General features: G+C 42.7%; 1 protein-coding gene across 3 annotated transcripts in view; it reads left to right on the top strand.

Annotated features, from left to right (window-relative positions):
- Positions 1-1,224: 1,224 nt before the first annotated feature.
- Positions 1,225-13,470, top strand: part of ARHGAP25 (Rho GTPase activating protein 25) — a gene marked incomplete at both ends in the record, with an annotated part of 85,084 nt that continues 72,838 nt past the window's right edge. The window contains 2 exons of one of the 3 annotated variants that reach the window (XM_079720431.1): positions 1,240-1,300; positions 1,506-1,577. In XM_079720431.1, the coding sequence (XP_079576557.1) occupies positions 1,240-1,300; positions 1,506-1,577 (133 nt within the window). Of the gene's footprint in view, positions 1,301-1,505; positions 1,578-13,470 lie in introns of all 3 variants that reach the window. The other 2 variants (XM_079720430.1, XM_079720432.1) reach the window with 2 other exon arrangements.

Below are 13,470 nucleotides of genomic sequence, written 5' to 3'. Positions count from 1 at the left end.
AGAAACTTATCCAAAGTCACACAACAAGAAAGTGGTTGGGCCAGGATTTGAACACAGGCAGTCTGGCTCTTGGACCAAATACTTAATCACTAGGTTAGTCTGGGTCAGTTGAACATATGAAAGCCTGTCATGGAACTGAACTAAATGGAATAAGGGTTGAATTGATTTTTGTGGTGTAACCACTATGCGTCCAGCTCTGTACTAGATGCCTTCACAACTCTGTGCGGTCACGGTTATTATCAACCCATTTTACTGCTAAGGATACTGAGGCCCAGAGAGATTCAGTTACTTGTTAAAAGCTGCAGAGATAGGAAGTGGAAGAACTGAGTTGTGAACACATATCAGTCTGATTCACAAACCCACACCCTGTACACAAGGTCAAAGAACCATTATAATACTTAAGTGGGTCTACCCAGCTAAAGCTCACTTATTAGCTAAATACATCAGAACCCTCCTGACATCAGGCTGAGATCACTTGGAACCTTTGTCCTGAGTAGGTGGAGAACTTACTATGTGGGCCTTATAGCAGGAAGAAGGTGACTAAAAGAAGATGACTTTGGGGGAAAGCTGTTTGTTTTACTGACCGTTTTTGTAAGCCCACTCTGTCCAATGAGAAGGGAGCCTTAGAGGTAGATGGCCAGAGTCTTAGAATTTTATTTTCTTTTTCCTTTAATCAAACCTCTAGGTTTATAACCCAAGAGCACTCACTCTACTTATATAAGCATTTCCAAAAACCATTTTCTCAAGAAAGAGATTATAATGTATCATCTACACTGAACAAACACCCACTTCCTCAAATGCAAGGAAGCAGACAGTTAAAAAAAAAAAAAAGCCAAGAGGCAGCCGTTGTTTATCACAACCTCGCCTCAGTGAGGCCTGAGATTCTTTCGAACAGGAGCTTTGCTTCCCATGACGCAGAGTGAAGTGTCAACTGGGATATTTCTTGTAATACTGAAAGCAGGAAAAGCAGGGTGCACACTTCATGAGGTACCAGCCCCCCGAGGGACCGTGGGCGGGTTTGGGTGCCATGCCCGGTGACAGATGGATGGACCTTTCATCTGAGAAAGGAGAAGACATGCTGGCAGATCAACCTCAAACCCAAGATTGCTTGTGAAGCAATCGTAAAGGGGAAAACACACACACACAAGCTTGTGAGGCAAGAAGATCAAAAAGCCAAGAAGGGCGTGAACTGAGGCAGACTCCCTGCTTCAGCAGCAACTCACCCAAACCAGAAGCAAAATGTCCCTGAAGTTGCCAAGAAACTGGGATTTCAACCTGCGAGGGGAGGCTGGGAAAATAGGTATGGTCAACGTCTTTTTGCTGCCTTTGTGGTTCTCATACTTGAGTTCCCACCATTTGCATGTTGGTCTGCAGGGAGCATAGTCTACTTAAAAATGAATCTGTTGGCAGAGCTGGGTTTGGGGTAAAATTTGCATTCAAACTGATATGTCAGCTCCGAGTTCCCAAGTGCTGGGGAGGGGTTCTTTTTTGTTTGGAGGTGGCAGGAATGGAGCTCCTTGGTGTGTGGGATCTGGGGTACTTGGCATGGACTAAGGCTACAGATCTCACAAAACATGGTGAGTTTTTCTCTGTTTATCATGGAAGGATAATTTCCCTCCTGTTTGGACACTCATCCGTATTTTGAGTGGATTTTGGTAGGAGTCTTTGGAAATGCTTGATCTGTAAAGGAATGCAAGGTGTTCTGTTTTGTGAGCCCACTGGGTCCCCAGACCTTCTCTGTGGACTCGGGGCTAAGGCGGTGTTACTTGTAGCAAAAAGTAAATAGTGTGGACAAGACAGGAATATAGAGACCTTTGAAGGTATAACAAAGACACGTTTAATTAAAGGGACAGAATACATTTTAGATTAATTAACTTAGGGGACTCTGGTATGTTTTCTGAGGTATTCTGGCCTTTAATTCATACCTCTTCTCGTTAATGATGTTGGTGATACATTGATTTCTTAAAAAAATTTTTATTGAAGTATAATTGATTTACACTGTTGTGTTGGTTTCAGGTGTACAGCAAAGTGATTCAATTGTACATGTATATAAACATATATATATTACTTTTTTTACATCATCTTCCATTATAGGTTATGACAAGATATTGAGTATAGTTCCCTGTGTTATACAGTAGGTCCTTGTTGGTAATCTGTTTCATATATAGTAGTGCGTGTATTTTAATCTGAAACTCCTAATTTATTTCTTCCCTACCCTTTCCCCTTTGGTAACCATAAGTTTGTATTCATGTCTGTGAGTCTATTTCTGTTTTGTAAATAAGTTCATTTGTATCATTTTTTTTAAGATACCACATATAAGCAATATCATATGATATTTATCTTTTTCTCTGGCTTACTTCACTTAGTATGATAATCTCTAGGTCCATTCATGTGATACATTGATTTTAATCTGTTCTATAATTGTTATCATGAGTTTCTTTATATGGGTTCCTTCTACTATTAAATTGACCCCGGTAATTTAGAATAGAGCAGTTGGGCTGGAGATGATTCCCTGTGTTTTGCCCTTATGCTTGTATAGTGAGGTAACTTCCTTGTTAATAGACATAGATAAGTATTGAGGTGTTTCTAATGGTTTGGAAAAGTTTTGCTTGGAAAAGGTTTAGACCTGGGCTTCTAACAGTGGTTAATGAGCTAGTAAAACAAGGGGTCCACTGCAAAGTCACATATCTGAGTGTTAATGATATAGGTCTAAGAAAGAATTTGAAAGAAAATTGAGAGTAATCAAAGAAGCTATTTATCTTGGTAACCAGGGAGGATTAGTGGTCCCTCACCGAGCTGGGAATCATTGCAGGTCGGTTCAGAGAATGAGAGATTTTACATAATCAGAGGTTTTTGTCCTAACTACTGTTGAGATCAGTGTACTTGGCTAATGGTCATCCTATTGTATGTCATAAAAAATTTGTTTTTAGAAGTAAAACTTCTATGGTTCTGTTCCTTTGGAAAGTGTCTCGCTTCTATTTACATGGGGTCATTCTACCCTCTCACCATCCGTGTTTGAACAAGTCTTATTCTCCTTCTTTTAAAAATGGAAGCTTGAGACAATTAATGGTTAAATGATTAATTGATTAAATGGTTAAATGATTTTTTTCAGGGATAGAGGACGTTACCACATTAGAGCGCAGGTCTGCCTAATCTCAGACCTGGGGTAAGGTTGGGTAGATTTCATGATTTCTACCAACGTTTCTTAAAACATGGTCCCATAGTTAGCCTGTGTTAGAAGTCGTCACAAGTGCTCATTAAAAATGCAGATTCCTGGACATCACCCTGACTTGTAAAATCAGAATCTCTGAAGGGAGACCCAAGCATCTGTAATTTAATAAGCTCCCAGCCCTCCATCTCACCTGATCAAGAAGTCCGGCTGTGGTCTAGGTTAGTAGACTTGGACAATTACCATTCATCTAGCATAGAGCATGGTGCTGGGTCCTAGTGGGCACACAACAAATATTTGTTGACTGAATGAATGATTGAGTACAAGCAGATATTATTTAGTATTTTTTAATGAAAAAAATCATAATTACATAATGAAATACAGAGGAACCCTTGTCATTATCCATGCCATTTACAAGTTTGTCACCCCAAGAGATTGGACTGCAGCCAGAATACTTTTTGTGAGTGTCACATTGATGAGAATTCAGATCACAGGCTGAGCCCTCTGAGGGAAGAGAGTCATTGACTCAGCCATGGGACCTCTGGTCCCTTCTCCAGCACCCTGTGTCCAGGTGTGACTGTAGGAACTGACTTAAGAATAACCAAAGAAGCTCACGTCTATTAAACAATGTGTGGAGCTGGGAGTCATGACAGGGAATCATGACCTGTGGTTTTTCCAGCCTGGGCTAGTCAGGAGTAGGTCTGGGTTTCTCAGTCTGGACATTACAGATATTTTGGGCTGGTTAGTTCTCAGTGATGGAGGCTATCCCATGCATTATAGGATGTTAGCAGCATCCTCAGCCTCTATCCACTAGATGACAGTAGCACTCCCCTACCACTATCAGTTGTGACAACCAAAAATATCTCCAGAAGTTACTGGATGTCTGCAGTGGGGGGGGGCATCTCTCCTAGATGAAAACCACTGGAATAGATCTTCACCAAGAGGGTATGGTTATCAGGTCACTTGGGACTGGAATTCAAGTATTACCTCATGATTCATTGTCAAGGTCAACTTTCAAGAGGCTCTTAGTAAGATATAACTTCAGGGAATGGGCAGTGCCCTAGAAGGACACCAGGTTCAGCACTTACTTAGGGAAATAGCAAGACACTGATCCATGATGTGTCTCAGGAAGTGGCTCCAACGTCTTTCTGGTGAGCGGCACTTCTAGTTCCCTCTGAATCTTGTGAGTGCTGAGCCAGGGCTGGAATGAAAGTGGAAGTCTCCGAGAGAGGGTGGAGGACTCTCCTCTGTACTTCCATCTCAGAGAGTGGGGAGGGCCCCAGTGGATGGGAGGCTGACCAGAGACCACACCATGGGTCTGGAAGCGGTGGGAGAACGTGACCCAAGCTACCCTGCGTCTGACCTATTGGTCCTAGGAGGGAACAGGGGTTGGAGGCAAGGGAAACACAGAGCCAACAGACTTGACTTGAGGTGGAGCCAAGAGCACATACTTCTTCCTTTGATCCTTTGTCATCTTCAATTTTAGTCCAATAGTTAAAATCCTGATAGCCTTCCATTTCTTTCATGTAGTGTTACTCATATCTTTTACTCTTTCATTTATTTGTCTTTCTAACTGAACTGTAAGCCCTAGAGGGTGGGTTCTAGGATGCAGTGTCCTTTCTTGCACACTGTCCAAGGGTATGGCACATCCAGAGGCTGGCATGTAGGTGCTCTATTGAGAGGGTGTTGACCATCCAGGGAAAGCCCTTCCTGCCCGGCTGCTGGGGAGGGCTTAGTTGGGAGATCTCTGGGTGAATTTCAGGACCACCCACGTTGTATCCAGTTTCAGGCACGTATTACTTTTTTCTCAGCTCCCCTAAGCCAAACGAGGGGAGAATGGGCCCTAGAGAGCATATGACTCTGAGATACATTAAAAAAGTGACTTTGGAGGGACAGTTGTTTTCAACATTTTTTTCCCCTCTGAAATTCAATGTTGAAAAAAAATTATCCAGAAACAAAAATTCATTATTCTAATCTCCCAAGTAGTAAAGTGAAAAACCACAGTAGCGGAGGGCTTTTTTCCACTTGATAAATCATTATTTGTCTGATATGGGATCTAGTTTTGCTCTTTAGAAAATCAGAGTAAAGGGAATAAAAATATTTGTTACTTAAGACCCTGTAACTAGACCAATTTCCAACGTAGGTTATTATTCTTGTTAAAAGCTGTCAGATTTGAAAGTACAGTTTTAGATAAACAGATGCATAGATAGATACAGAGATCCACAGAGACAGAGAGAATTGAATATATAAATAAGTCCTATGAATCAAAAAATAGTTTAAAAAATGAAGAAACAACATGAATAGGCATTTTACAGGATAGGAATAATACTGCCAATAAATATATGGAAATATGGTTAATCACAGTAATTAGGAAATGTAAATTGAAAGCTCAATGACATACCTAATCTCACCCACCAAAATTGCTAAAATGAAAAATTCTGACAATACCAAGTGTTGTCAAGGACACGGAGCAATAGGAACTCTCAGACACTAAGAATAAAACAATTTTGGAAAACAATTTAGCATTGCTCAGTGAAACTGATGATGTACAAACTCTACGAAGTAGCCATTTCCCTCTGGAGACTGTCCCCTGGAGAAGCTATTGTGTATATGAACAAGAAGAGATGCACAGAAGTTCCATAGTAGTTTTTCTTGAAATAACAAGGGCAGGAAACAACCCAAGTGCCCATCAATAACAGAATAGAAAAATAAATTGTAGTATCTTTATAAAATGTAATGCTACCCAAGAGCAAAAACTAATTAATTGTGGTCATATATTTCAATGAGTCTGAATAGCAAAAACTTAATTTTAGGCAGAAAAGGGAAGTCACAGAAGATCAGAATGGGGATTCATTTACAGGAAGCTTAAAAACTGTGTATGTATATGGCAAAACTATAAAGTAAAATGAGGAATTGACTAGTATAAAGTTCTGGATGGTTGTTACTTCTGTAGGGAAAAGAAAGGGAAATGCATTTGGGAAGCTCCAAATGTACCTAACTAACGTTATTGGTAGTTACATGAGAAGTTATTTTATTATTGTATATAAAATGAACAAAGAAATGAACATGTAAATAAACACTCAAAAATCTGGAAGGAGATATACAATTTGTTAATACAGTTGACCCTTGAACAATGGGGGTGTTAGGGGCGCAGGACCCTCCCTCCCCATTCCGTGCAGCCAGAAATCTGAATACTACTATCTCTGCCTCAGAAACAAAGGAATTGATAAATGACTCACTCAAGGGGGCAAGATGTTGAAATAGCAAACGGATCTCCAATCGAACACAAACTTTTCGCTGCACTTAAAAATCTGTAAAATGAAAACACAGGAACTATATTTATCAAAAAAATTCACCTATAAGTGGACCTGCGCAGTTCAAACCTGTGTTGTTCAAGGGCCAACTGGAGTAGCTAAATATGGGTGAAGGATTTATGGGTGAGGTATAACCACACATGTATGTATTATTACTTTATAAGTATTTTCCAGAGTTTCGATAGTGAACAAGTCTTAACTACATTATTAAGAATACTCAAAGCTAAAACAAATTCCAGTGCTTAGCCAGGCGTGTTGGCACAGGGTCTGGCAGCACATGCTCTTTGGCAGTCGGCAGCCAGGTGCAAAGCCCTCCTGCAGCTGCAGAGGTTGCAACCAGCCAGGACCTACACGTGGTCATCGGCAAGATGCTCATTATAGGGGTGTTGGAAAGATCCTGGGACTGGTTAAGAAGACTAAGTTGGTGATGATGGTCCCATCACACACAAGACAGCTTGAAAGAAAACATGCCTCTCATGAGGCAGCTCTGTGGTTGTTTCATTGGATAGAGGAGAAGGGAGTGTGTAAAGAGCTAATGTGAAGCCTCAGCGTTGGCACAGCAATTGAGACAAAAGGGCACCCGTGGAGACTCAGGGAAATACCACAGGGAGAGCCAGGGTGAGGCGCAGGCCAATTGGACAGATTCCAGCCTGGGGGTGGTATGTAAGTTTTGTGGAGTCCCCAGAGGGGAACTGAGATATGGGAGTTACAAAGAGAGAAAATAATTTACATTTCTTGTCTTATGCTTTACTCATCACCATTTTTCTCCTTGAAAGCTTTTTTTGTTCTCCCTTTGAATACGTTCTAAAAAATCAAAATCACTTTACACACACACACAAAATGACACCCATAGGTCTGGCAAGCAAATCTAAAGGCAGTGCTGCTCTCTGCTCCTGCAAGGCTTACAGACTAGTGTGGCATAGACAGAGAAACAATGACAGGACATCAAGACCAGTCCTATGATAACAGCCATGGGAGCCACAGGAGGGCTCCTAGGAATCTGCATGCTGGTCCCACCTCCTCTCTCCCCAACACTGCCATTCATTTTTATCTATATATCTATAGATAAAAGATATCTATAGATATATCTTTAAGATATAGATGTGTATGTTCTCCAGTGAGTCCCAGACTTGCCATCCTTCTCAGACTGATTTTCCTGTACATGGTCCCTGTTCCTTTGGAGAAGAAAAAACTCTATAATTTTGTGTAGCTCCTCCTTGTGAAGGGGTTACACTGCCCGCTTACTCTTGCCACAGGTGCTTCCCCAAGCAGACGCACGCACACTCTAGACACCAGCCATGTCCTTTTCATTTCCCTGCCCTTTCTCATCCGCCTGGAGACCTCTCTACTCAGGGCTCCCTTACTACCACCCAATTCCTGCCTGTGCTTTAGCCCACACTTTGTCTCCTCTGAGGGACTGGCATGCTTCCTCGTTTCTGTTGAGACAGGTGTGAAACTCATTGTATTTCTCTTTTTGCCTTGGCTGCTGGGAAGCTCAGAGCTAAATTAAGGCTCTATCACGTTTTAGTCAAGGTGTAGACATCTTGTCCCCTGGGAGACCTTGAGTCTACCTATCACTGGAAGGAGAGTGTAACAATCCTTTCCCAGGCCACTTAAACAGAGAGACTCACAGATCTAGAAACTGTGGACTTCCTTTGCAGTGAGCTCAGTGAAGGCTCCTGAACTTGAGAGATTTGAGTCAAACCTACCAACTGATCGATTGGCTTTTATTTTTTTAATTAATTAATTAATTAATTATTTTTAAACATCTTTATTGGAGTATAATTGCTTTACAATGGTGTGTTAGTTTCTGCTTTATAACAAAGTGAATCAGCTATACATATACATATATCCCCCTATCTCTTGCGTCTCCCTCCCTCCCACCCTGCCTATCCCACCCCTCTAGGTGGTCACAAAGCACCGAGCTGATCTCCCTGTGCTATGCAGCTGCTTCCCACTAGCTATCTATTTTACATTTGGTAGTGTATATATGTCCATGCCACTCTCTCACTTTGTCCCAGCTTACCCTTCCCCCTCCCCGTGTCCTCAAGTCCATTCTCTAGTAGGTCTGCGTGTTTATTCCCGTCTGCTTGGTTTTTAAACAAAGAAATTTCTCCTTAATCAGTAATGTGCAACCCCAGAGCTCTAGGCCCTCTCTGGAGAGAATTAACTCGAATTGCCTGTAAAAAGTGGCACCGACAGCAGCTTGTCTAAAGGATGAATTGCCCATTGGCTTTTCTTGATAGAAGTGTAGGAGTGCAGGAAGGTGTGTGTGGTACAGAAGAGAGTGCGTGAGCTTGGGACCCCTTTGCTGATTTGCAGTAAATCCCAGTAAAACATTCACTTAATTATTAAACAGAATTAATAATATGTATGTTGAGAGGAAGAAACATTTCATGCACATAACACGTTAGGTGTTTAGCAAACACCTGTTTCCTTTCTTTATAGATAATCTGATTTCTAACCTCAGATCAAACTAGAAGCTGTGCTTGGGCTACATTACCTTGGCATCCTTACAGATGGGCTCACTAAGCTGCATTTTACTGTCACACCATCAGTTTTAATCATCACCGCAGGTAACAATTTCATGAAATCTGCTCCTGATTATTTTGTAAAAATGAGAACAAGAAATGAACAATGCAGGCGACTCCTATGTGTAACCCTAGGTGAGAAAATTCACTGAGAATTCAGTGCTCGTACTTTGTCTCCTTTGAGGGACTGGCATGCTTCCTCCTTTCTGTTAAGACAATTGTGAAACCTATTGTTCTTCTTTTTTTGCCTTGTCTGCCAGGAAACTCAGAGAGAAATTGAAGCTCAATCACAACTTTTACCCATTCAATTAGCAGACTTACATTTTCCTTTGTCTTTGGTATAAATTTATGTGTTCATTGCAAATGAGTTTTCTATTTGAAGATGAAAAACCCATGAAGTCTTTTAAGGAGAGAGTGTAAGTATATGCAATCTATCAGTATACAACTCCTCAGGTAGCCTGTGAATAAATCTCATACTTATTAGTGGCAACTGGGCATTATAATTTTTCTAAAAGCAGTGTTCAAAGAACATGGGTGCTGAGAATCAATTCTTTTAGTTCATAAATGAAAACACAATTCTATGACCACTCTTTATTTATTTATTTATTTATTTTGCGGTACACGGGGCTCTCACTGTTGTGGCCTCTCCCACTGCGGAGCACAGGCTCTGGACGCGCAGGCTCAGCGGCCATGGCTCACGGGCCCAGCCGCTCCGCGACATGTGGGATCTTCCCAGACCAGGGAACGAACCTGTGTCTCCTGCATCGGTAGGTGGACTCTCAACCACTGCACCACCAGGGAAGCCCCTGACCACTCATATTTTTTTGCTAGTTATATGTAATGATGGTGGCTTCAGTACACCGAGGTCAATCATTTTCATTTCATTCATTCATTCATGTAACATGTATTTGCTCACCTCTACATGACAGGTCCTTTTCAAGGAACATTCTCAATATTGTGCCCTGTGACAGCTGCTTCACTTCCTCCTTATGCTACTCACCCACCTCCAAAATGTGTACACACAGATGTTCCAGATGGGGCTGGTGATACTCTACTGCTAGAACCCTGGCCTATGGCTTCTGAACCATCTGTAGGCTTCCTTGTTGGTCTGAGAGTTTCAAAGTGAGAGAGGAAGTGGTACAGTATGAAGTTTCTGATGCTGATATAAAATATTTTTTTTTAATATTTAAAAATGATTTTTAGGGGCTTCCCTGGTGGCGCAGTGGTTGAGAGTCTGCCTGCCGATGCAGGGGACATGGGTTCGTGCCCCGGTCTGGGAAGATCCCACATGCCGTGGAGCAGCTGGGCCCGTGAGCCATGGCCCTTGGGCCTGCGCGTCCGGAGCCTGTGCTCTGCAACAGGAGAGGCCACAACAGTGAGAGGAGTGCGTACCACAAAAAAAAAAAAAAAAAAAAAGAGCTTTATTAAGTTTACCAAAAAATTTTCTAACAAAGTCTGAACGAGCTACAGTGACACAAGCCAACTGTGCATAGTATGGTAGTTAGAAATTTACCTTAAAGTAAATTCCACCGTCACTAGTTGCTAGTCATGTGACCTTGGTTCTCACTTTCTTTATCTGTAAAATGGGCATAATCACAGTGCTAACCCATATGGCTATTGTGACGCTTAAAGGAGATGATCTTGGTAAAACCCTTAGCATAATAACAGACATCGGCATGTGCTTCATAAATATCACTTGTCATCATCACTGCCGCCAAGCGCATGACTACAATGTGGGTACGCTATCAACTCCTTCTAGCCAAGTCTTTGGTGGAAGCCCCAACCAGCAGTGCTGGTTTAGTTTGTCTTGGTCCCATTTAGTTCTTCTTTTTTTTCTTTAGACAAATGGCCTTTTCAGCATCTGCTGATCCTCTTTGCTGCCCAGTGTCAGCCCCCGGCTCACCACAGCACTGCTGCTCTGGGGTTGCCTGGCATGTCTTGTTTCTGACTCCTTCACCTCCAGTCTTTGACTCTGCAGCCCTTCCTTAAGGCATACAAATTTTATCCAGTGTGTGTACACAGCTACATCGCTTTTCATCCTTTGTCCTTTTCCTTTCCTCTTGCTTTTCTTTTTTTGTTTGTTTGTTTGTTTTTGCCATTTCTTTCCTAAGTTGGTAAAGTATCTGAGTTGTGACTTTCCTGTAAGGATGAGGAGGGGCTTCTGGTAAGTGTCCTGCAGGATGCTTGCTGTAGAAAGGTCCCTGTCTCCGTGCTGTGGTGATAGGGGCCGTTCCTCATACTCCTCTGACTCCGGGTAGGAAAAGAGTGACTCTGGGCTGTGCACCACCTGGGTGACCCTCCTCCATTGCTGAGGAGCCGCTTCCGCCAGAGCTGCAGACGTCTCCCACTGTCACAAGTATCTCTGGCCATCGAAGTGAGGTTGCATGCTGTTGGTTTGGGCCTCAGTGGGGTCAATGGTTAATGTCTGTGATGTCTTACGTGTGAGTTACAGCAGCAGCCGATTAGTTTTTCCAGTTCTGTAAGAATCCCGCGTGTGGCCAACTATTCATTTCCAGGTCATTATTTTTAGATACAATTGTGAAGAAACAGCAGGACCTTCAAAGTGAGATCTCTGTCTTCCTTGGCCTCAGTTCTGCTGTTGCAACCCAAGGGTCCTTGTGAGTGCATTCTCCCCCTCCTTGCTCTTCTGCAATTTCCTCTGGGCACTTGGTCGTTTAGGACCCATAAACCCATTTTGCTGGTGGGTGAGGAATCGCACTGGGCTCACAACCCAGAGCTATGATGATCACAGGGACAGAGTACGTTGGCATCCCCTGTCCATTCTCAGCCAGGGCCCTTTGTGCTCCGTCCCGAGACCAGCCTGGGCACCAGCCTTCTCCATCTGAGCTGTTCTGAGTTCCCCTGCTCAGCTAGGGTGACCAGCTGTCCCAGTTTGCCTGGGACTCAGGGGGTTCCCGAGATATGAGATACTCAGAATAAAAACCAGAAAAGTCACCCTGGTCCCACGCTCTGTGTCTGAGAAAACAAGGCATTTTGAGAAAAGAATGCCATCATTGTAAAAGTGCTCTGTGTTATCTATTGAACTGAATTTCCTGTGAGGTCGCACAGTTTAGGGTAAAAACAAAATTATGGGGAATCTTTAAACCTTGAATTGTTGTTCTTTTGTTTTTTTTCAGTACTCATGGTTAAAAATCCTTCCAGATTCTTCCTTCAGCCTGCCTGAATCTGCCATGCTAGCTTCCTCTCTCTGTTTTTATGAAATTTTAAGATTCTTGCTCATCCTTTCTCAGGAAGAATTGGGAGCCACAGCTGTCAGTCATATAGCAGGGAACTTCTTTCCAGAATCACACAAAAATCCCTGCCTTGTGGAGTCTCTATCTGGCCCCTAGGTTTGCTCTTCTATTTTCTGGATTCATTTCAACTTTACCTGTCCCTCCCCATCACCATGGCCACCACCCTTCTCCTCTTGGAAGCCTTCCTGAATTGGCCAAGTAGGATTAAACCTCCTTCTTCTGTGACATTGTACCACTTTGCTCATTTGCTCATTGCCCTTCTATTCTGACTGACACATATTTATCAGACACCTACAATATGCTGGGCACAGTACTAGGCTCAGGATGTAAGAAAATAAAAAAATATTAAGATCTTGACTTCAAGTAGCTCAATCCCATTGGAGAGACCCTCAAGGTTAGGGTTAAGCAGGGCTCTCTGTAAAGAGAATCAGAAAGTCATAAATGACGTAACTGAGACTGTGACATTTAAAATGCAGACGCAGGGTTTGTTCTGTAACTAAAGTTTCCTTACCCACTTGAGCCATAGCCCCTAAATATCTATAAGGGGCAAGTTTTCACTCGTTAATTAAAACACACACGCACACCCCCAAAAGCTTCCAACCCCAGATGGCTATTCTGACTAAGTGCCAGTAGAGGGCGCCCACAGACAACATAACTACATTTCTACCCGTAAACTTGGTCCATTTCCCTTGTTTCTCTCCAGGAAGCCCTGGATTTAACCAGTCTCTGGTCATCACAAAGTTATCCCCATATCTCATCCTCTGTGGCCTGAAATGCCCAGCATTATAACGGAAGCGACGGATGATTTAATCACCTTTTGTGTCTTTACAGATACAAAGTAGGGTTCCGGATAAAAAATGTTTCTTGAAAGAAACGGCTCACGGTCCTAAGTAAACCATGTCCGCCCTCATAACTGTGCCATCTCTGAAGTCTCACTTGCAGGCACCCACTCCAGCGATTCTCGGCCCTCAGTAAGCTCCCATGCCATTGGTTCTACCACCTTTTCCCCATCAATCCCCATTATGCCCTCTTGACCACAGATTGCTAATTCTGGCATCGCAGAGCTGTGGAACAAACACCCTTAACTCTTCTGCCCCTAACCCTGTTTAAACCCAACAAGCCACTTTCTTGGCACCTGTACATGGGCACCTGAACACTGCTGGGGAAAGGGAGACCACGGAGCTGCCTGGATTTACTTAAAA

Source organism: Hyperoodon ampullatus (assembly GCF_949752795.1).
Source record: "Hyperoodon ampullatus genome assembly, chromosome: 15".
Taxonomy (NCBI): Eukaryota; Metazoa; Chordata; class Mammalia; order Artiodactyla; family Ziphiidae; genus Hyperoodon; species Hyperoodon ampullatus.
The sequence above is the reverse complement of the archived record's forward strand: the minus strand, read 5'-3'. Positions and strand labels throughout refer to the sequence as shown.